The sequence below is a fragment of the Gopherus evgoodei genome, chromosome 3, assembly GCF_007399415.2.
Source record: "Gopherus evgoodei ecotype Sinaloan lineage chromosome 3, rGopEvg1_v1.p, whole genome shotgun sequence".
Lineage (NCBI taxonomy): Eukaryota > Metazoa > Chordata > Testudines > Testudinidae > Gopherus > Gopherus evgoodei.
In genome coordinates, this window is record NC_044324.1 from 7,156,410 (window position 1) to 7,179,765 (window position 23,356).

At 63.2% G+C, this 23,356-nt stretch overlaps 1 protein-coding gene across 7 annotated transcripts in view; it reads right to left on the reverse strand.

Moving 5' to 3' along the window:
* Positions 1–23,356, reverse strand: part of PRPF40B (pre-mRNA processing factor 40 homolog B) — a 37,327-nt gene that overhangs the window by 8,705 nt on the left and 5,266 nt on the right. For 3 of the 7 annotated variants that reach the window (XM_030554875.1, XM_030554880.1, XM_030554879.1), the window contains exons 2-21: positions 21,115–21,195; positions 20,473–20,616; positions 19,520–19,594; positions 19,041–19,068; positions 18,712–18,737; positions 16,956–17,033; positions 16,286–16,396; positions 15,887–16,007; positions 15,052–15,073; positions 14,475–14,639; positions 13,781–13,898; positions 13,548–13,612; positions 13,119–13,283; positions 12,106–12,214; positions 7,836–7,986; positions 5,780–5,913; positions 2,276–2,414; positions 1,080–1,171; positions 452–568; positions 235–372 (exon numbers count right to left, since the gene is read on the reverse strand). In XM_030554875.1, coding sequence (XP_030410735.1) covers positions 235–372; positions 452–568; positions 1,080–1,171; positions 2,276–2,414; positions 5,780–5,913; positions 7,836–7,986; positions 12,106–12,214; positions 13,119–13,283; positions 13,548–13,612; positions 13,781–13,898; positions 14,475–14,639; positions 15,052–15,073; positions 15,887–16,007; positions 16,286–16,396; positions 16,956–17,033; positions 18,712–18,737; positions 19,041–19,068; positions 19,520–19,594; positions 20,473–20,616; positions 21,115–21,195 — 2,079 coding nt within the window. Of the gene's footprint in view, positions 1–234; positions 373–451; positions 569–1,079; positions 1,172–2,275; positions 2,415–5,779; positions 5,914–7,835; positions 7,987–12,105; positions 12,215–13,118; positions 13,284–13,547; positions 13,613–13,780; positions 13,899–14,474; positions 14,640–15,051; positions 15,074–15,886; positions 16,008–16,285; positions 16,397–16,955; positions 17,034–18,711; positions 18,738–19,040; positions 19,069–19,519; positions 19,595–20,472; positions 20,617–21,114; positions 21,196–23,356 lie in introns of those variants that run through there. The other 4 variants (XM_030554876.1, XM_030554881.1, XM_030554877.1 and 1 more) reach the window with 3 other exon arrangements.

A 23,356-nucleotide genomic window follows, 5' to 3' on the forward strand; every position in this document is an offset into this window, starting at 1 on the left:
CCTGGCGAGTGACGCCGGGTGAGGGTGGGGAGGGGCTCAGCCTGGCGAGTGACGCCGGGTGAGGGTGGTGAAGGGCTCAGCCTGGCGAGTGACACCGGGTGAGGGTGGGAAGGGGCCCGGCCTGGCGAGTGACACCGGGTGAGGGTGGGAAGGGGCCCGGCCTGGCGAGTGACGCCGGGGTGAGGGGCTCAGCCTGGCGAGTGATGTTGCCCAGGGGCCAGATTCCCCTGATACCTCGGCCCAGGAGGAGCCTGGCTCCAGGGCTGGGGCTGCCTGCTTCAGCATGCTCTTGAAGGCTGCTTCCCGGCGGCGCAGCTTGCGCACTTCCTCCTTCTCCCGCTCCCGCTCCCGCGCCTCAGCCTTCTCCAGCAGCTGTGGGAGACACAAGGGGTTAATGCCGTGGGTTGGGGGCCAGGCCCTGCTCGGCCCCACCCCGCCCCGCCCCACCTACACTATTAAAGGTGAGTTTGATGTTGCCCGTGTCCAGCGTGGCTGCCCTCTTGTCAAAGCTGATCACGTGAGCGAAGTCCTCGAAGGTTGTGGTCACCTCCACGCTGAAGCCGCGATCCTGCCAGGACAGAGGCAGGGTCACACGCGTCTCATCCCATCCCCCAGGCCCAGCAGCGGCTGTGCCCAGAACTGGGCGAGGGCAGGAGGTCATGGGGGAGTCCCCATCCTCCTGCACATACAGTGTGGTACATAAAGAGGGTTCACTTCTCCCTAGCCCTGAAATGCAGCCATCTCTGGGGTGGGGCATGGCAGCTGTTTAGGACGGGATGCAAAGAACAGGCCCACATCCAATGCAAAACATGGGAGTTTTAGAGAGACAGACTGAAATGAGCAGAGCTGGATTGCGGCCTGGATTAGCCTATGGCTTGGGGCACTGGCTTCACACTTCGTCCGCAAGGTGAAGTGCACCTGCAGAGAGAACAGGACCCTGTCAGGCTGGGCACACGAGGCCGGGCAGAGGGGCCGTGCCATTCCCAGGCCCTCTCCACACAGCACGACAATCGGGGGCTGGGGAAGCTGGTCAGACAGGACCCCAAACCCCACGGGCAGAGGCAGCTGCATGCCCTCACCTTTAAGATGTCCTTGATGATCTTCTTCTCGTCATGGAAACGAGCCTTGAGATCCTCCACGTAGAATTTAAACAAGTCCAGGGGGGTGGAGCCTGAGCAGAGGGGGCGGCGTTACAGGCCCTGCCAGGACACCCAGTGTGGCACCAGGACGGGGAGGCCGCTGGGCTCCAGAGAAGCCCCCAGCACACTATGCTTCTTAATTAATACCCCACCTCAGGCAGGCAGGTACTGCAGACGGCGGTCACAGCACGAGTGAGCAACAGAATCCAGGGCTCCTGGCTCTCAGCCCCCCTGCTCTAACCACTAGCCCCCACTCCCCTCCCAGAGCACAGCACAGAACCCGGGAGTCCTGGCACCCAGCCCCTCTTGCTCTAACCACCAGATATGACTCTCCTCACAGCCCCTGCTCTAACCACTAGCCCCCACTCCCCTCCTAGAGCAGGGCACAGAATCCCTGAGCCCTGGCTCCCAACCCCCTGCTCTAACCACTAGACACAACTCTCCTCCCAGAACAGGGCACAGAACCCAGGACTCCTGGCTCCCAGCCCCCTGCTCTAACCACAGCTCCCCTCCCAGACCAGGGCAGGGCACAGAACCCAGGACTCCTGGCTCCCAGCCCCCTGCTCTAACCACAGCTCCCCTCCCAGACCAGGGCAGGGCACAGAACCCAGGACTCCTGGCTCCCAGCCCCCTGCTCTAACCACAGCTCCCCTCCCAGACCAGGGCAGGGCACAGAACCCAGGACTCCTGGCTCCCAGCCCTTACCCCTAGTCTATTCTCCAGTCCCCTCACTGAACACTGTCAAATGAGACCCCAGAGGCGAGTGGCAGCTCACTAGGCCCCAGTGGGGAGCTGCAGGAAGGAGACTTGGCCAGGGCGGGGATTGGAACCCAGGGATGCCTGGTGCTCAGCCCCCTCAGCTCTGCTTCAGCATCACAGCCTCTGCCCCCTCGAGTGAGTCCCTTCTCCTCTCTGTGCTTTCCCAGCTGTAATGGGGGGGGACGCTACCCATCCCCCAGGAACCCACCCCACTGGGCCCCCCTGGCTCTACCCAGGAGCAGGAGTTCCACCTCTTTTGGGCTCCTGCCACAGCCACGGCTGGCCCTTTAACGCGCCCCCCAGGGGCTCCATGCCAGGCTCCGGCTCTCCCCCATGGTCCCGCACCCCCCGACCCCCGCGGCTACGCCGCTCCTTACCAGGCTGGCCCAGCATGTTGGCAAAGCGGGCGTCGGCGCTGAGTGAGGGGTACAGCTCCATCCAGGTGGACATGGAGTGCAGCTGCCCCTTGTCGTGCAGCTCATCCAGAAAGGCCTGGGCAAGAAGCAGCCTGTTATTCTACGATAGAGCGAGAGAGAACTTGGAGATCAGCCCCTCCCCCGAACACACCTGCGCCCCGGGGGACAGCAGAGCCCCGCCCCGCGCAGCCCCTCCAAACAGCAGGGGGAGCGGCACGGATCACACGACCCCTCTGCACTGTGAAACAGATCATCAGCACAGCCTACTGGGGCCACCTAGGCCGGAGTCCTGTCTTCGGACAGCGGCCAGTGCCAGGGGTCCCAGAGGGAATGAACAGAATTGTCAAGTGATCTATCTCCGTCGCCCATTCCCAGCTTCTGGCAAACAGAGACGAGGGACAGCATCCCTGCCCAGCCTGGCTAGTAGCCATTGATGGACCCATCCTTCGCGAACTTAGCTAGTTCTTTTCTGAACCCTGTTACAGTCTTGGCCATCACAACATCCTCTGGCAAGGAGTTCCACAGGTGATTGTGCGTTGTGTGAAGAAATACTTCCTTTTCTTTGTTTTAAACCTGCTGCCTATTCATTTCATTTGGTGACCCCTAGTTCTTGAGTTATGAGGAATAAATAACACTTCCTGATTCACTTTCTCCACACCAGTCATGATTTTACAGACCTCTGTCAGATCCCCCCCTTAGTCGTCTTGTTTCCAAGCTGAAAAGTCCCAGTCTTATTAATCTCTCCTCATATGGCAGCCGTTCCATCCACCTCATCATTCTTGTTGCCCTTTTCTGACTGAACCTTTTCCAATTTCAATTCTCTCTGTGGAGAGAGAACCCTGGGCCACGGCCAGAGAAAAAGAGAGAGAGGGGGCATGGACAGCTCAGTGGTTTGAGCATTGGCCTGCTAAACCCAGGGTTGTGAGCTCAATCCTTGAGGGGGCCACTTAGGGATCTGGGGCAAAAATTGGTACTTGGTCCTGCTAGCGAAGGCAGGGGGCTGGACTCAATGACCTTTTGAGGTCCCTTCCAGCTCTAGGAGATAGGTTTATCTCCAATTATAATAAAAATGAGAGAGCCCTGGGCCACAGAGAGAAGGAGTCAGGCCACAGCCCATCTGTGCTGCCATGGAAAGAGAACGAGCATCGGGCCCCGGCCCAGCCTCGCCACCACATGTGATCGTGCCCCTAACACAGAGCAAACTGCAGCATCAGCTGGTGACATGCTGGGTGGCTTTGCCTTAGGAAGAGGTCTTAGGTAGCTGCTGCCCCCTGCTGGCCTCTCCCTGGATAGCAGCTCCAGGCACCCAGGCTGGGGTAACAGCTGGATCCTCCCAGATGCTCTTCTGCAGAGGTGGTCACTCTGCCCAAAGGGGGGTTCAGCTGCTCTTGGCAGCAGGGCCGGCGCTTCCATTTAGGCGCTGGTGGGCGGCATTTTGCTGGAGGGGGCAGCAGCAGTGGTGCCTGCGGACAGTTGGCTGCTTGCGCGGCTCCGGTGGACCTCCCGCAGGAACGACTGCGGCAGCTCCAGCGGAGCTGCGGGACCGGCGTGTGGGGCGGCGAAATTGCCGTGCGCCTAGGGCGCTAAAACCCCTAGCGCTGGTCCTGCTTGGCAGGCGCTCGCTGGCGGATGGTTTTCTGCAGGCAGCAGGGCTGGGTCACTGCAGGGATGTGGCAAATAAGGACAGGAGTCGAGAGGGAGGCTGGGACTCAGGAGACCTGGGTTCTAGTCCTGTGCTACCTCAGGAAGCTTGGGCGAGGTGCCATGTGGGCTCCAAGCGCTGCAGCCAGGCCCGTCATGCAGACACTCGCTGCAGAGGGGGCTGGCGCCACAGTAAATCTGCACCCTCGAGAGCCAGTAACTAGGACGAGGGATGAGTTCTCCAACTGGCCTAGCGCTGCCTGCCCAGGGGTCTATTGGCCTAACTACGGCTCTCGGGGTGGGCATCTTCCACCGCCCTGAGCCACGCAGCTAGGTTGGCCTACACTGTATGTACAGACCTGAAGTGCAGATGGGTCTGGGCTACAAAGCTCCCGGAGCCCCTCCCTAGGAGCAGAGGCAGTGACCAGGCGCCACGTGCTCTGCGGGCTGCAGGGCAGCCCTGGCGGCCACCTGGGGAATGAGAGCTAAGGGCCCCATAGGCCTGTGCGGGGATGGTCACCTCACCTTCCCTTAGTGCCCTGGACGGGGCCGGCTTTATGACCCTTGGGGCCGGACTGGAACGCTCGGTGGCAGTCCGGGAGCTTCGGCAGCAGGTGGGGGGGGTCCACTCCGGGTCTTCCATGGCACCGAAGGACCCTCTACTGCCAAAATGCCACCAAAGACCCCAGAGTGGACCCCCTGCTGCCAAAATGCCGTTGAAGACCCCAGAAGCAGAGCCCCCTTAGGCGCGGGGCCCAATTTCAGGGAATCGGGGTCAAGCTGGCCCTGGCCATTGCTCACTCAGGGACAGGGAGGGAAGGGCACTGTGACGCAGTAGGGAGCGGGTTGGATTGACCTGGGACTGTCTGCATGGGGGAGGGAAGAGCAGAGCATGACTTTAGGTGAGGGACCGTACCTGAGCCTGTAAACTCAGCCGGTAGGGGGGTGGGGCAAGTCAACACCTTTGCCTGCGAACTGGACAAAGGGGGAGAGCCTGCTGGAGGGGTTTCTGGTTTCAGTTTGGGGCTGGCTGGGAAGAGGTAGGAACTCCAAGTCTGGGGTCTAAGCTCCTTGCCCCCCAGAGGGACCCAGCTGAGGGGTCCTGGTTGTACCTACAAGCCCTGCTTGGGACTGTGTCCTGTCATCTAATAAACCCTCCATTTTACTGCCTGGCTGAGAGTCCTGGAGAATCACAGGAAGTGGGGGATGAAGGGCCCTGACCCCCCCACACTCCATGACAGGGACTGATCTGCCTCCGGCTGCAGCCCCAGTCCCAAACTCCCTCTGACTTCCAAGCTGCAGAACTGAGCCCAGAGCGATCCACCCCACAGCCTGGCACGGAGTCAGGAATAGAACCTAGACGTCCTGCAGAGCAGAACAGTCACATTCTGCCGTCCTGCCCAGGCACCTGACCCCGTGGCCATCGCAGCCAGAGCCAGGGGGAAGGACGACAGGAAGGGGAGAAGCTGCCCAAACCAGAACTACTGGAACAACTACAGGAAGAGGCATTCCAGTGAGCAGGGGCCAACCACTGAGCTCTTTAAACCCTACTGATGTGCAATGACCACCCTGCACTGGGCATGGAAGGGTTACAGCTAATAGTGACCAGACACCAAGCTCCCTCCAGATACACCCTCCTCCCAGCCCAGCAGCCTGACCTCCTCCCGGCCACCCTTGCTTCTGCCAAGTCCTTGATGCCCCCCCAAAAGGGGCAGGCAGCCTCCAGCTAGACCTACAGGCTGCCTGCTCTGCCGAGCCCAGACCCAGAGACGTCACCCCCTGCTAGGGCATCACCACCTCTTCCAGACCCCAAGGCACAGATACCTGGAAGGCCTCTCTGTTCTTCCGCTGCTGGCGCCTCTCACGCAGCCTTGTCTTCTCCTTCTCTTCCTCCTCCTCCTTCTCCAGCGTGCGGATGTGCTCCTCGAAGCAGATCAGTGCATCCTCCTTGTCCATGTCTGCAAGAGGCGCGGGGGGGATGAGCGGGGAGAGATGGCACTGGGTGGGGTAGGGCAGGAAGGAGCTGGGGGAGCATGGGACCAGGGAGCAGAGCCAGTGGGATACAAGAACAACGCTTTGCCCCTCGTCTAGAGGGATCTCCCATGGTTACAGAGCAGGGGCTGGGAGCAAGGCCTCTGGTTCTAGCCCTGGCTCGGGGACGGGAGGGAGGTTCACTGGGTTAGGGCCAGCGGGGCTAAACACCAGGTTCTACCCCTGGCCCTAGAACGGGAGGGGCCCAGTGAGTTACAACAGGCAGGTCTGGTGGCCAAGACCCTTGGGTTCTACCCCAGCTCTGGGTGGGCAGTGAGGTCTGGGGGGTTACAGCAGGGGGGGCTGGGACTCCTACGTTCCACCCTGCCCCTAGAAGGGGAGCGGGTCCCGTGAGGTAGAGCAGGAGAGATCCAGGATACCTGGGTCTGCCCCAGCTCTGGGTGGGCAGTGAGGTCTGGTGGGTTACAGCAGGGGGGGCTGGGACTCCTACGTTCCACCCTGCCCCTAGAAGGGGAGCGGGTCCCGTGAGGTAGAGCAGGAGAGATCCAGGATACCTGGGTTCTACCCCAGCTCTGGGTGGGCAGTGAGGTCTGGTGGGTTACAGCAGGGGGGGCTGGGACTCCTACGTTCCACCCTGCCCCTAGAAGGGGAGCGGGTCCCGTGAGGTAGAGCAGGAGAGATCCAGGATACCTGGGTCTGCCCCAGCTCTGGGTGGGCAGTGAGGTCTGGTGGGTTACAGCAGGGGGTCTGGGACTCCTACGTTCCACCCTGCCCCTAGAAGGGGAGCGGGTCCCGTGAGGTAGCGCAGGAGAGATCCAGGATACCTGGGTCTGCCCCAGCTCTGGGTGGGCAGTGAAGTCTGGTGGGTTACAGCAGGGGGGGCTGGGACTCCTATGTTCCACCCTGCCCCTAGAAGGGGAGCGGGTCCCGTGAGGTAGAGCAGGAGAGATCCAGGATACCTGGGTCTGCCCCAGCTCTGGGTGGGCAGTGAAGTCTGGGGGGTTACAGCAGGGGGTGGTGGAAGCTGGGCACCAGGACTCCTGGGTTCTATCCACATTGCTGGGAGGGGAGCAGACCCTGTAATGATTAGACACTGGGGTGCAGAAGTCCTGACTCTCAATCCCCTTGGAATGTACCATCTTGGATAGACAGTGGGGGTCCTTGGAGCACATCTGTTGGAAGGGGCCCGAGACTAGGGAGATAGGTGCAACCAGATGGCACCTTTCTGGGAAAAAGGGTGTGGCTGGCCTGTACTATTTATGGGGCCAGGGGAGTGGCTGGCCCATACCATTGATCTTGTGTTCTGTGGGGGGGGCAATATCTGGCCTGTACCATTTATCTTGAGGCAAGGTGGGCATGATTGGCCTGTGCCATTTATCTTAGGGTGGGGGCAATGGCTGGCTTGTACCATTTATCTTGAGGTGGGGACGGGAATGGCTGGCTTGTACCATTTATTTTAGGGTGGGAGCAGGGGGCAATGGCTGGCTTGTACCATTTTTCTTAGGGGCAGCAGGGGGAGCAATGGCTGGCCTGTACCATTTATCTGGGGGTGGGGGCCAGAGGGGCAATGGCTAGCCTGTACCATGTATCTTAGGGTAGGGATGGGGGGCGGGCAATGGCTGGCTTGTACCATTTAGCTTGGCGAGGGGGAATGGCTGGCCTGTACCATTTATCTTAGGGGCATGGGAGGGTGGCAATGGCTGGCCTGTACCATTTATCTTAGGGGCAGCAGGGGGAGCAATGGCTGGCCTGTACCATTTATCTTGGGGTGGGGGCAGGGGGGTCAATGGCTGGCTTGTACCATTTATCTTGGGGTGGGGCGGGGGGGTTCAATGGCTGGCCTGTACCATTTATCTTGGGGCGGGGGGAGGCGCGGGGCTGCCCTCACTCTGCAGGTCCTGGTCCTCGGCGAAGGTGGGGTTGTCCATCAGGTACTGCTGGGCCTCGGACCAGGTGGTCTGGAAGCTGACGTTGCTCATGCTGTCCAGGATGTTCTTCAGCGCCTGGATGTTCCGCTTGCGCAGCTGCTTGGCGTGTTCCTGCGCGGAGGAGATGGGCCGCGTCAGACGCCCCCGCCGCAGGGACCCAGCCCGGGACACATGGCCCCGCCCCGACTCCCCACCCGCTGCCACGGCCTCCCGCCCACTGCCACGGCCCCACACGCATCTGGCCCGCTGCCACGGCCCCCCCCGCCTCCCGCCCGCTGCCACGGCCCCACCTCACCTCCCGCTGCCACGGCCCCCCCGCCTCCCGCCCGCTGCCACGGCCCCACGGCCTCCGGCCTGCTGCCACGGCCCCACACAGCCTCCCACCCGCTGCCACGGCCCCCCTGCCTCCCACCCGCTGCCACGGCCCCACCCGGCCTCCCGCCCGCTACCACGACCCCACACACCTACGGCCTGCTGCCATGGCCCCCCCCGCTGGCCTCCCACCCACTGCCACGGCCCCACACGCCTCCGGCCCGCTGCCACGCCCCCCCCGGCCTCCCGCCCACTGCCACGGCCCCACACGCATCTGGCCCGCTGCCATGGCCCCCCCTGCCTCCCGCCACGGCCTCCGGCCTGCTGCCACGGCCCCACACAGCCTCCCACCCGCTGCCATGGCCCCCCCTGCCTCCCACCCGCTGCCACAGCCCCCCCCTGCCTCCCGCCCGCTGCCACAGCCTCACCTCACCTCCTGTCCGCTGCCACGGCCCCACAGGCATCTGGCCCGCTGCCACGGCCCCACACAGCCTCCCACCCGCTGCCACGGCCCCCCCTGCCTCCCACCCGCTGCCACGGCCCCACCCGGCCTCCCGCCCGCTACCATGACCCCACACACCTACAGCCTGCTGCCATGGCCCCCCCCCGCTGGCCTCCCACCCACTGCCACGGCCCCACACGCCTCCGGCCTGCTGCCACGGCCCCCCCCAGCCTCCCACCCGCTGCCATGGCCCCCCCTGCCTCCCACCCGCTGCCACGGCCCCACCCGGCCTCCCGCCCGCTACCATGACCCCACACACCTACAGCCTGCTGCCATGGCCCCCCCCCCGCTGGCCTCCCACCCACTGCCACGGCCCCACACGCCTCCGGCCTGCTGCCACGGCCCCCCCCAGCCTCCCACCCGCTGCCATGGCCCCATCCCAGCCTCCCACCTGCTGCCATAGGCCCCCCCCGGCTCCCCACCCACTGCCACAGCCCCACACGCCTCTGGCCTGCTGCCATGGCCCCCCCCAGCCTCCCACCCGCTCCTACGACCCCACACACCTCTGGCCTGCTGCCATGCCCCCCCCGGCCTCCCACCCACTGTCATGGCCCCACACGCCTCCAGCCTGCTGCCACGGCCCCCCCCAGCCTCCCACCCGCTGCCATGGCCCCCCTGCCTCCCACCCGCTGCCACGGCCCCACCCGGCCTCCCGCCCGCTACCATGACCCCACACACCTACAGCCTGCTGCCATGGCCCCCCCCCGCTGGCCTCCCACCCACTGCCACGGCCCCACACGCCTCCGGCCTGCTGCCACGGCCCCCCCCAGCCTCCCACCCGCTGCCATGGCCCCATCCCAGCCTCCCACCTGCTGCCATAGGCCCCCCCCGGCTCCCCACCCACTGCCACAGCCCCACACGCCTCTGGCCTGCTGCCATGGCCCCCCCCAGCCTCCCACCCGCTCCTACGACCCCACACACCTCTGGCCTGCTGCCATGCCCCCCCCGGCCTCCCACCCACTGTCATGGCCCCACACGCCTCCAGCCTGCTGCCATGGCCCCCCCCCCAGCCTCCCACCCACTGCTACGACCCCACACGGCCTCCCCCAGAGCAGCCGCTACTGCGGTGCAAGCTGATAGCACCGGAGGCCATGGCCCCCTCCCCCAGCAGGCAATGCTCCCCCTGAACCGGAGACAGGCCAGCCAGCAGCACTGCTCTCACCATCCAGGCCAGTGGCACGCTGGGCCCTGGGGGGCCACGAGGTGCTGAAAATGTGATTATAGCCTAAAGCAAAGGAAATCTTGCTCCCCCTCCAGTGCTCTGTCCCCTTCGAAGCAGACCCCCACCCCATCCAGCGCACAGGCTGAGCGCCAGCAGCACACACACACTGGTTACTCTGACTCCATAGGAAACGTAAGGGGGTGGGGAACATTTTGACTTTGAATAAGGGGTTCCCGACCTGAAAGACTGAGAAACACTGGCCAGCTGCGTAAGTCAGGCTGGAGAATCACGCCCCAGGACCCCTCATCCAGCCCAGAGCCAGGGGCTGAGCCACAACATTCCATTTACAGACTCCTGAGTGACACCCCCCATGCCTGGGTGAGCTGTTCTATGGTTAATTCCCCCCCAAATTGTGCCATATTTCCAGTCTGCCCCAGCCCCTGGGTCTTGTTCTGCCTTCGTAGGAGCCCAGAGCTCTCAGACAGCTCCCCACAGTACGTTCCTGCTGCAAACAGGTCACTGCTTAGCCTTCTCTGGGATACACTAAACTGAGGGTCTTTACTCCCTCGCTGTCAGGCAGCTTTTCCATGCCTCTTCTTGTGACTCTTCTCTGAACCCTTCCCCGTTTGGCAGCTCCCACTGGGAAGTACGGACACCACATGCAGACACGGTCTCAAGTCTCACCAGCGCTGCATGCAGAGGTGACACCATCTCCCTTCGTCTTCTTGCTCAGACGTCCACCCATTGCTTCGCCCTCTGAGCCACAGCACCGCACATGCCTGTCAGCTGCTGCCCACATGGACTCAGCCCCTTTGGGATTCAGTCTGCCAGGAAACAGTGCCCCATCCTACCAGCGTGACCTACCCTCCCAGCTCCTAGAGATGTGACCTTTGGCTGTGTTAAACCACTGGACGTGCCCAGTTTACAATGCAGCCGATTACTCAGTTGAATCAATATGTCCTGCTCTGCCCACTCAGCTGTCAGCTGCGAATGTTTCCTGTACAGATTTTATACACTCTCCCAGATCGCTGACAAAGCCACTGCAAAGCCCTGGGCCCCGTAGGGGGATGACGAGGATTCCATTTACACTGGTGCCCTGGGATCGAGCCGCAAGCCAGTTTAGACGCCAATCAGTATGTGCCACGTGGGTTTTGTGCAGCATTTGTTTTTAATCAGGATGGAGCATGATGGTCGGGCGTGCCGCACCAATGTCTGGCAGGGTCACACGGGCCCTGACACCGTTATGGGACAGCCTGGGCTCCGTGGCCGACACCAGACGGGGTCACACTGGCCTGAGACCGTTATGGGACAGCCTGGGCTCCGTGCTGATCCCAGATGGGGTCACACTGGCCCTGAGACCGTTATGGGACAGCCTGGGCTCCGAGCCAACAGCAGGCAGGGGTCACACAGGCCCTGAGACTGTTATGGGACAGCCTGGGCTCCGTGGCCGACACCAGATGGGGTCAAACCGGCCCTGAGACCGTTATGGGACAGCCTGGGCTCTGAGCCGACACCAGGCAGGGGTCACACAGGCCCTGACACCGTTATGGGACAGCCTGCACTCTGTACCGACACCAGGCGGGGTCACACAGGCCCTGATACTGTTATGGGACAGCCTGGACTCCGTGCCAATGCCAGGCAGGGGTCACAAAGGCCCTGACACCATTCTGGAGTGGGACAGCCAAGCACACCATGCTGACAGCGGGTGGGGTCACATCGACCCTGACACCGTTACGGGACAGCCTGGGCTCCACAGCCGACACCAGACGGGCCCTGACACCGTTATGGGACAGCCTGGACTCCGTGCCAATCCCAGGCAGGGGTCACACAGGCCCTGATACTGTTATGGGACAGCCTGGACTCCGTGCCAATGCCAGGCAGGGGTCACACAGGCCCTGACACCATTCTGGAGTGGGACAGCCAAGCACACCATGCTGACAGCGGGTGGGGTCACATCGACCCTGACACCGTTATGGGACAGCTGGGCTCTGTGCCGATGCCAGGCAGGGTCACATCAGTCCGTCACCGTTCTGGATTGTGACAGCTAAGTACTCCACAGGGACACCGGGCGGGTTCACACCAGCCCTGACACCATTCTGGATTGTGACAGCCGAGTGCTCTGCACAGACAGCGGGCGGGGTCACAATGGCCCGTCACCGTTCTGGAGCGTGACAGCCGAGCGCTCTGCATGGCCACTGGGCAGGGTCACGCTGGCCCGTCGCTGCCCTGCGCCACAGCTGGGACCCGCCGTTACCTTCTCCTTCTTGGCCAGGAAGAACAGCACGTCGTCGTAGATCTCCTTGCGGTCACGCTCGGGGACCACAGCCCAAACCTCTTGCTCCCCGAACATCTGCTCAGCTTTCCTGGGAAGGGAACGGCCGGGGTGGGCAGTTACTGTGCACTCGGGCCCAGAGAAGACATGCAGCAAGACACGTCTCCCCATGGGGACAGGGACAGAGCCAGAGCGCAGCCAGCAGGCAGGCAGGCATACTGACCAGGCAAGGGGCAGCCCGCCTCCTGCCGGCTCAGGGCAGAGGCGATGGAGATGCCTGGAAGGACTGACGCAGTTGGCAATTTCTGACGTTTGCAGGAGCTCCTCCAGCTGCTTGTGAAACGGCCCCTCTGGGCGGGGGAGATGTCCCAGGGAGGGCTTCCCCACGTCCCTGGAGAGTGCTTCCCTCAGTCATTTCCGGAACAGCCTCCCTGGAGAGAGCCCAGCCCTGCTGGGCCCCACCTGGCCGTGACACTCACCTCCCCCATGCCGTCTAACTGGGGACCCCGGAACCTGCTCTCAGCCCCACTCCCTCCTTCCCCACCTGCGGGCTGGCCACAGACCCTGCCGAACAGCCCACAATGGACTCACACATCTCTACTGCCAGGAAAGGCTGGTCTCCGGCTAAAGCAAGTGGCACCAGGGGAGGGGGGGCTGGTGGGTTAGAGCAGGGGGGCTGGGAGCCAGGACTCCTGCGTCCTCTCCCGGCTCTGGGAGGGGAGTGGGGGCTGGGAGCCAGGACTCCTGGGTTCTTTCTCTGGCTTGGGGAGAGGAGGCACACAGGGGTTGGCTGGATCCTGAATGATGTTAGCTGTGTGTGTGCTCTCCTAACCATCCACCTGCTCTGGGACCCTCCATCCGGTACCCCAAGGCCAGGTCCCATAACCCCAGGGGACCCCCTCAACAGGCAGGATGCGACACTCCTGCCTGGCTGCTCTCCCCACACAGCCTCCCAGCCCCTGCCTGGCCCCTCTCCCTGTGGCGCCCGCCCACACCTGTAGCGGGTGATGGAGCTCATCCGCTCGTGCTGCTCCAGGAATCGCTGCAGCTCCTCCTTGGCCTCCTTGGCCCTCAGCCGAGCCTCCTCCTTCTCCTCCTTCTCCCGCTGGGCCTTGTAGGCATTGAAGGCTTGCTTCTTCTCGCTCAACTTGGGCAGGGCACTGGGCACAGACCAGACGGGCTGGGCTGGGTTAGAGGCCCTCACTGGCTGCTGCTGAGGGGCCAGCGTCCAGGGCAGAATGGGGGCGCTGGCTGGAGGGGGCTCCTGGGTACTCCAGTCCCAGCCTCTGCTGGGGGCGCTGTGGGGAGCGGGGCAGGAGCGCTGGCTGGGGGGAGTACTTAGAGGTACTCCGTGCAGGGGGCTGCACTCCTGCAAGCAGCCAGTGAGGAAGAGGGACGGTGCCGGCGGTGGGGCTGGTCCCTACCTGTACCGCGGATCGTCCACGATCATCTTCATGGCCAGCTCCCACGACGTGTTGGATGGGACGCCCTGACACCAAACGCTGGGACTCAGCTGGGACCGTGCCAGCCCTAGCCCCCCTCAAACAGGCCCCCCGCCCTGGTCAGCCCCCAGCCCCAGGCCAGCCCCAACCCCCCACAAACAGGCCCCACACCCTGGCCAGCCCCAGTCCCCGAGCCCTGCCTCCCTCCTCCATACCTTGTCCTTCAGCAGCTCCTTAAAGGCCAGCTTGGCCTCATCCTTGGTGCTCCAGTTGCAGGTGCACCTCTCCCCGGCCCCCCCCTCCTCCTCCTCCTCCCGCCGGCCAGGGTCGCCACTGCGCCGGGAACACAAACACATAGGAGTCATGGCATGAAACGCTGGGGGCTGCACCCCAGGGAGCTGCAGGAGGAGCGGGGGAGGGGCACAGGCTGGGCTGGAAGGGGGCGCCCCACTTGGCTCAGCAACAATCGCTCCCCGACAGGGGGGATCCCGGGGGAAGGGCTGGCGGCCCCGTCGCTCCCCAACAGGGGGGATCCCGGGGGAAGGGCCGGGGGCTCCATCGCTCCTTGGCGGGGGGGATCCCGGGGGAAGGGCCAGGGGCCCAATCGCTCCCCGGCGGGGGGGATATCCCAGGGGAAGGGCCAGGGGCCCCATCGCTCCCTGGCAGGGGTGCATTCAGCTGGAATTCTCTCTCCTGGCCGGTGTCGGTTGTCTCTGTTTCACTCTCTGGAGCAGGGCCTAGCTCCACGAGTCCCAGCTCCTGCCCGGGGTATCCTGTGAGCTGAGTGTGCCGAGCGTCCAGGTGGGCCTGGCCACGGATGCTGGTGCTAGCTGGCCCCGATGAGAGCAAACGCCCGCAATATGTGGGGCGAGGTCCCTGCTCGCAGCTCCCAGCCCAGGTCGCCGTCACCTGCTGGTCACTTCCTCCTGCTGCAGGGCTGCTTCCTCCAGGCGTTCGGCCGCGCTCCCCAGCGCAGGCGTCTCCTGCTCCTCCCCACCCGCAGTCTCTGTGTCCGTGGTAGCAGCCGAGGACAGGCTGGGGCTCGAGGCGGCTGATGGCGTCTCCTGCTGCTTCCTGGAAGAGCAGAGAAGGCCGGAGCCTGGATCTAGTGAGACACAGAGGGGAGGGGGACAGAGGGGCCCACGCAGAGTCCTGAGGGCCAGTCCCCCAGGCTCAGTGGGGCCTAGCACCCATGAGGGGCAGGGTGGCCCCTGTAGCCCCCATGCTGGGGGGGGTGAGCTCTGCTCTGCCCTCCCTACGTAACCCCAGCGAGGGAGGTACCTGCCCTCGAAACCCATGGCCTTCCGGTGGGCACCCCCTTCTCTGGCCCCCAGGAGGCCCTGTTCCTGAGCGCCCCCTCCCCGGGGGGCTCCATTCCTGAGGGCTCTGCCTCACTCTGGCCTCCTGTGGCGCCGGCGCCCTGCTCTTACCGCCCTGGGTCAGAGCTAACGGGTCCAAGCCCCGGGGGCAGACGCCAGCCACTCACCCAGCCTCCTCGTCGATGAGTGCTGCAAGGAGGGAAAGAGAGAGCCCGGCCGTTACTCGGCGCCCGGCGCCCAACGTGGGGACGTGTCACTGCGAGAAGCTCTGCCTCTGTGCCCGGTGGGTGCAAAGGGTGGTAGCAGGGGGCCTTGGGCACGTGGCTGGTGCGACTGGCCAGCTAAGGACTGGCTGCAACCGACCTGCTTCGACACAGGATCCGGCCAGGCACCAGGAGCCCCAGGGGCTGAGCCTAATGCCAGGAGTCGGACAGGGCCGCAAGAGCTCAGCAGGACGAGGGCCTGAGAGGTGCTGGAGGCTGGGCTAAACGCTGGGCTCCGACACAGGAGCAGACTGAGAATGGCAGAGCCACAGCAGCCGGCTGGTGGAGCCCAGCACTGGCCAGCCTCAGCTCAGGCTTCTCCTCTGCCTCCCCATGCCGCACCCAGGACAGGGGGCTGTGCCTGCTGGCTAACAACCCCCTGTTCTGAACAGACTGCTGGGGAGGCAGTGGGTCCCTGAGATCTCGGAGCAGGAGTCTAGTGCGGTGGGACTCCTGGGCAGAGCTCAGGGGAGAGGCGGGAGGGCTGGAGCCCGGAAGCCCAGGCTTGGAGGCCTGGAGGTCCTCATGGCAGGGGTGATCACTGGGGGGCCTGGGACCACTCACAGGCTGGGGCACAGAGACCCGGGGGCACTGGCTGCACCCCCAGCCCGGCCCACGGGAGGGGGGTTACCCTGCAGCCCAGACAGGAGCATCAGCCTGGGGCACGGGGCAGTCTGCCTACGCTCCCGAGGGTGTGGCTGTCCTGCTCCCCAGCTCCCTGGGCTCCCGCCCCCTTTACCCTCCAGCTCGTCCAGGTCCCGGGGCTTGGTCCAGCGTGACTCCTTGCTCTGGGAGTTGTAGTAGTAGGACTTGCCTGTGTCCGACTTGTACTCCCTCCAGGGACACTGGGAGAGCAGCAGCTGCGAGGGAGAGAGCAGGGCACCATAAGCCAGGGGCCCATCCTAGGGGAGGGCACTGACAATACCAGGGCTGAGAATGGAGGCAGGACTCCTGGGGAGCAGGCCAGCAGCTCACAACAGCTGAGGTCTAAATCCTCATGCTATATTCTGCCTCCCTAATCTACTCCTGGCCACACACGCACATTTCCAGCTGCTTGGCAGCTGTCACTCAGCTGCTGTGCCCCACCCCAGAGGTGGCTGCATCTCAGTGCTGGGTGAAAGGCTCTGAAGGAACTCGCCTCTGCTTTGGACTTCAGCTCATCCGGCTTCTCCCAGGTGGACTGCTTGGAGCTGCAGTTGTAGTAGTAAACGCGCCCGTCTGGGGCCCTGTGCTCACTCCACGGAGGCTTCTGGGCACCACAAGCAAGAGAAAGGTCACGAAGGTCCAACCAGTCCCCCTGCCCCCACTCCTACCCCCAGCTGCCCTCCCCAGGCCACACAGCTCAGCAGGGCCCTGCTCCCAGGGCCATGCAGCCCACCAGGGCCCCTGCCCCAGCCTCCTCCTCCCTGTACAGCAATGGGCCTGATCCTGCTCCCACCGCAACCAGCAGCAAAACTCCAGATTACGCCAGTAATTCACCCCACTGGAATAAGGGGCACGTGGCAACGTGCCATGACCTCCCCATGGTGCTCAGTGGGGAGCGGTGCCCCCTGGTGGCAGGATCGGGCCCTTGGCAGAGGTTTGGCTTTTCCTGGCCGTTGTCCCCAGGTCCTCCCCAGGAGTTAAACTGGGATCTGGCTGGGAGCACACACACCAGGGGCACCGGAACGGGGGGCGGACGACTAGGGGCCAGGGCCCCCCACTTGTAGGGCGCTTCTGCCACTCCTGACACACACCCCACCTGTGAGGCCTGCGTCACTGGCCAGCCACCCCCGCCCAGGCCACGGAGAAGAGACAGAACATGCTACCTTGTGGGGGGCGTCCTGCATGGGGGAGCCGCTGCTCATCAGGCTCTGCCGGACGGCGGCCACCATGGGATTCGGGAGCTGGTGGGCACACAAGTGACAAGAATCAACTCCTCTTCTGAGCTCTGCTGGTGCCCCGCAATCCCGACCCGCAACCCCTGCTACCCCAGCCCTGCCCCCCCAGCTCTGCCAGTGCCCCTCAACCCGACCCGCAGCCCCTTGCTATCCCAGCCCTGAGCACCACCCCAGCTCTGCCAGTGACCCTCAACCCGACCGCAGCCCCTGCTACCCTAGCCCTGAGCACCACTCCAGCTCTGCCAGTGCCCCTCAATCCCGACCTGCAACCCCTGCTACCCCAGCCCTGAGCACCACTCCAGCTCTGCCAGTGCCCCTCAATCCCGACCTGCAACCCCTGCTACCCCAGCCCTGAGCACCACTCCAGCTCTGCCAGTGCCCCTCAATCCCGACCTGCAACCCCTGCTACCCCAGCCCTGCCCCCCCCAGCTCTGCCAGTGCCCCTCAACCCGACCCGCAGCCCCTGCTACCCTAGCCCTGAGCACCACTCCAGCTCTGCCAGTGCCCCTCAATCCCGACCTGCAACCCCTGCTACCCCAGCCCTGAGCACCACTCCAGCTCTGCCAGTGCCCCTCAACCCGACCCGCAGCCCCTGCTACCCTAGCCCTGCCACCCCAGCTCTGCCAGTGCCCCTCAATCCTGACCTGCAACCCCTGCTACCCCAGCCCTGAGCACCACTCCAGCTCTGCCAGTGCCCCTCAACCCGACCCGCAGCCCCTGCTACCCTAGCCCTGCCACCCCAGCTCTGCCAGTGACCCTCAATCCCGACCTGCAACCCCTGCTACCCCAGCCCTGAGCACCACCCCAGCTCTGCCAGTGCCCCTCAACCTGACCACAGCCCCTGCTACCCCAGCCCTGCCCCCCCAGCTCTGCCAGTGCCCCTCAATCCTGACCTATAACCCCTGCTACCCCAGCCCTGAGCACCACCCCAGCTCTGCCAGTGCCCCTCAACCCAGCCGCAGCCCCTGCTACCCTAACCCTGCCACCCCAGCTCTGCCAGTGCCCCTCAATCCCGACCTGCAACCGCTGCTACCCCAGCCCTGAGCACCACCCCAGCTCTGCCAGTGCCCCTCAACCTGACCACAGCCCCTGCTACCCCAGCCCTGCCCCCCCAGCTCTGCCGGTGCCCCTCAATCCCGACCTGCAACCCCTGCTACCCCAGCCCTGAGCACCACCCCAGCTCTGCCAGTGCCCCTCAACCTGACCACAGCCCCTGCTACCCCAGCCCTGCCCCCCCAGCTCTGCCGGTGCCCCTCAATCCCGACCTGCAACCCCTGCTACCCCAGCCCTGAGCGCCACCCCAGCTCTGCCAGTGCCCCTCAACCCAGCCGCAGCCCCTGCTACCCCAGCCCTGCCCCCCCAGCTCTGCCAGTGCCCCTCAACCCAGCCGCAGCCCCTGCTACCCTAGCCCTGAGCACCACCCCAGCTCTGCCAGTGGCCCTCAACCCGATCGCAGCCCCTGCTACCCTAGCCCTGCCCCCCCCAGCTCTGCCAGTGCCCCTCAATCCCGACCTGCAACCCCTGCTACCCCAGCCCTGCCCCACCAGCTCTGCCGGTGCCCCTCAATCCTGACCCGCAGCCCCTGCTATTCACAGCGGTTAAGAGGCTGGGATGAATGCTCCTTAGAGATGGGGGGAGCCTGTGCGGCAGCGTTGCTGAGCATTGATTTGGAGGAGCTACTCACCGTGGGTGCTGGCTGAGCCGGAGCAGCTGGAAAACAAGAGCCCTATGTTACTGGGATGGTTGAGGGCTGTTAGGTGGGGGTTACAGATCCCCAAGAGAGACTGGCAGGGCTAAGCACCCAGCATCAAGCACAGGACTGGGTCTCCCCTCAGGATTGGGCATGACTCCCAGATGCTCCCCTGGGATGCAGCAATGTCTCACCCTCCTCCCTGAGCCGTCAGGGGCTGCAGAAACTCCAGACAGCTCCCTCCTCCCCTGCTAGGATGGACCAGCCCCCCTCTCGTCAGCTCCCCTATGGACCACCCCGCTGCGATGGACCCTGGGACTCACCGCCAATTGGGTCTGTCCCAGGAGCCGCCTGCCAAAAGAGAAACGGGGCCGTGAGCCGCGGGGACTGCGGCTCGGACCCGACCCATCACCAGACTCCCCCGCCCAGGGCCCCCTGAATCCCTCTACAAACACCCATGGGAGCTCAGAGCCAGAGCCATCTGCAAGGGGGAAACTGAGGCACAAGGCCAGCCCAACTGTTCCAATGCTGCAGCGAGCAAATCAGGAGCAGAACTGGAAAAAGAACCCAGGAGTCCTGGCACCCCGCCCTCACCCCAGGGTGGCACCTCATTTTAATGCTGAGCTCTGCTTTGGAAACAGGGATTGAGCAGTGGGGTCCCTGTGGAGAGGGGCAGGACAAGGGCATGGAGATGCCTCTACGTTCCACCCCCAAGTCAGCCCGGGCAGCCCCTGCCACCAGGCCTGTGTGGAGAGCCTAGGCATGGTTGGCTGGACAAAGGGAAGGTTACAGGGATGCTCACCACACCAGGAACAGGACCAGCTGGCACCCCCGGCATCAGCATCCCTGGCATCATAGGAGGCACCATGGGTGGCATCTAGGGGACAGAAAGGTGGCATGGCAGCCTGGCACGTCAGCCAGCAGGCACAGGGCCAATGGAGCCGGGGAAACAGCCGGAGCCTCCAGCTCAGAACCCCGCTGTGATCCCCACCCGCGTCCATGGAACACTGGCAGCGTGGCTCCAATCACAGGATCGGGGCCAGAGGGTCACGGGGGATGAGGCCACTGAACCTACGTCCACGTGGGGCTTTTCCCAACATCTTTGTCATTGAGGTTTAACAGAAAACTTTTGGCTGCAGAGAGCCGTGGCCCAGCCAGCCCTTGCCAGAGCCCAGCCCCCGCCCCCAAGTTATGCTACTCAGCCACTTCCTCCACTTCTTTCAGCCTGGGAAAGGGACTGACCTGCAGCCGCAGGCCCATGAGACCAGTGCTGGGATAGAACCCAGGAGTCCTGGCACCCAGCCTCCCCGGCTCTACCCCACCAGACCTCACTACCCTCCCAAAGCTGGGATAGAACCCAGGAGTCCTGGCTCCCAGCCTCCCCAGCTCTACCCCACCAGACCCCACTCCCCTCCCAGAGCTGGGATAGAACCCAGGAGTTCTGGTTCCTAGCCTCCCCGGCTCTACCCCACCAGACCCCACTCCCCTCCCAGAGCTGGGAATAGAAGCCAGGAGTTCTGGTTCCCAGCCTCCCCGGCTCTACCCACCCGCCCCCACTCTGCTCCCAGAGCTGGGAGAGAAAACCCAGGAGTCCCGGGTCCCAATCCACCCTGCACCGCAACCACCCAGATCCTGCTTCCCAGACGATGGATCCCAGACGTGCGATCCATGGCCCTGCATTGACATTCCACCCTGAGAGGAGGCTCGATGGGAGGCCTGGACTCAGACAGAGAGAGACAAAGGGAGTGGCTTTACCTGTCCTATGGGTGGAGGCCCTGCCATGGGTGGGAGCAGAGGCGGCATCATGCCAGGGGGCATGGGGGGCATCGCTGGCGGTCTCTGCCTGATAGGAGGGAGTCCCATGGGGGGGAAGGGAGGGGGGATTCCAGGAGGAGGCATCTAGGAGCAAGAAGAGACACAGGGTGCATGTTGCTGCTCAGCCTGGCCCCAGGGCAGCCCCCTACTGAAGGGACTGGCCCTGGCCAACCAGGGACTCCCCCACCACTGCAGCTACTCGGGCAGACGCCTGGCGCCAGCCACTGGTGCAGCTCGCTCAGGATGTCTCCTTGTCACCACCGCAGCACGTCTACACGGGGGCTTCGCACCACAGCAGCTCCCCTCGCCTGCAAATGCAGGACAAACTGCCCGTCTGAGCTAACGGAGAGCAATGAGGGTGCGCGTGCACGCACACAGACAAGCACACACACGCACGCACGCACATAGACAAGCATACACACGCACACGCACGCACACATATGCACACACACAGCCAGTGTACTGAACTTTGCACAGTCATCCCACACAGCCAGGCCAACAACTCCCGTTTTGTGCCGCGCTCTGGGACGGCTGGGTCATGCTGGCTTGGTTAGTAAGCGGTGCTGGGTACAGGTAACTTACGAAGGGTGGAGGCATCATCGGGGGGGCGGTGGGAAATGGGGCCGGCTGCCCTGCGGGGCCACTGCTGGAGTCCGGAGCCGACTGTCAACAGCAAGAAAAGAAAGGCAGGAAACAGCTGGTAAGCAAGGATGGTCTGGTGGTGAGAGCAGAAGGGGCGGGCAGTCAGGACTCCTGGGTTCCATGCCCAGCCCTCACTGGAGTGCTGTGCAGTATCTTACATAGGGGCTCCTCCTGCAGACACTAAATCCTATCTTATTTTAATTAAAAGAGACACCGGAAAAGAAGTGAAGCAAAGGACAGCAAAGCACAGACTAAAGAGAAGCCGCATCTTCCCCGAGATGGATGGGGACGGATGGATGGTGGGTGCATATGGGGATGGATGGATAGTGGGTGCGTATGAGGACGGATGGATGGATAGCAGGTGAGTATGGGGACGGATGGATGGATACTGGGTGTATATGGGGACGGACAGATGGAGCAATGGATGGATAGCGGGTGCTTATGGGGACGGATGGATAGAAAGTACCTATGGGGACGGAAGGATAGATGGATGGATGGAGAAAGGGTGTGTAGGGGGACGGACGGATGGATAGAGGGTGAGTATGGGCACGGATGGATGGATAGAAGGTGCGTATGGGGACGGATGGATGGATAGAGGGTGCGTATGGGGACGGACGGATGGATAGAGGGTGCGTATGGGGACGGACGGATGGATAGAAGGTGCGTATGGGGACGGACGGATGGATAGAAGGTGCCTATGGGGACGGACGGATGGACAGCGGGTGAGTATGGGGACGGATGGATTGATAGTCGGTGCATGTGGGGATAGAAAGATAGAGCAATGGATGGATAGCGGGTGCATATGGGGACGGATGGATGGATAGATGGTGCGTATGGGGATGGATGGATGGAGAGTGCGTATGGGGACAGATGGGTAGAGGGTGCATATGGGGATGGATGGATGGATGGATGGGTGTGTACGGGGACAGATGGATGGAGAGAGGGTGCGTATGAGGATGGATGGATGGATGGATGGACAGTGGGTGCGCATGCGGACAGACGGATGGATAGCGGGTGCGTATGGGGACAGATGGATGGACAGCGGGTGATTATGGGGACGGATGCATAGAGCAATGGATGGATAGCGGGTGCGTATGGGGATGGATGGATAGATGGATGGTTTGATAGAGGGTGTGTATGGGGATGGATGGATGATGCGTATGGGGAAGGATGGATAGTGGGTGCATATGGGGATGGATAGAGGGTGCGTATGGGACAGATGGATGGATAGTGGGTGCATATAGGGATGGATGGATAGAAGGTGCATATGGGAATAGATGGATAGATAGATGGTGCGTATGAGGATGGATGGATGGAGAGAGGGTGCGTATGAGGATGGATGGATGGATGGTGGGTGCGTATGAGGACGGATGGATGGATGGTGGGTGCGTATGGGGACGGATGGATAGAGGGTGTGTATGGGGATGGATGGATGGAGGGTGCGCATGGGGACGGATGGATAGAGGGTGCACATGGGGATGGATAGATAGATGGATAGTGGGTGTGTACGGGGACAGATGGATGGAGAAAGGGTGCATATGAGGATGGATGGATGGATAGAGGGTGCGTATGAGGATGGATGGATGGTGGGTGCGTATGAGGACGGATGGATGGATAGAGGGTGCGTATGGGGATGGATGGATAGAGGGTGTGTATGGGGACAGATGGATGGATGGATGGATGGAGGGTGCATATAGGGACGGATGGATAGAGGGTGTGTATGGGGACAGATGGATGGATCGATGGATGGATGGAGGGTGCACATGGGGATGAATAAATGGATGGATAGTGGATGTGTATGGGGACAGATGGATGGAGAGAGGGTGCGTATGGGGACGGACGGATGGATAGATGGTGCGTATGGGGACGGACGGACGGATAGACGGATGGATGAATGGATGGAGGGTGCGTATGGGGACGGATGGATGGATAGGTGGTGCGTATGGGGACGGACAGACGGATGGATGGATAGATGGATGGAGGGTGCGTATGGGGATGGACGGATGGATAGATGGTGCATATGGGGACGGATGGATACAGGGTGCATATGGGGACGGATAGATGGATGGATACTGGGCGTGTACGGGGACGGATGGATGGAGAGAGGGTGCATATGAGGATGGATAGAGGGTGCGTATGGGGACAGATGGATGGATAGATGGTGCATGTGGGGACGGACGGA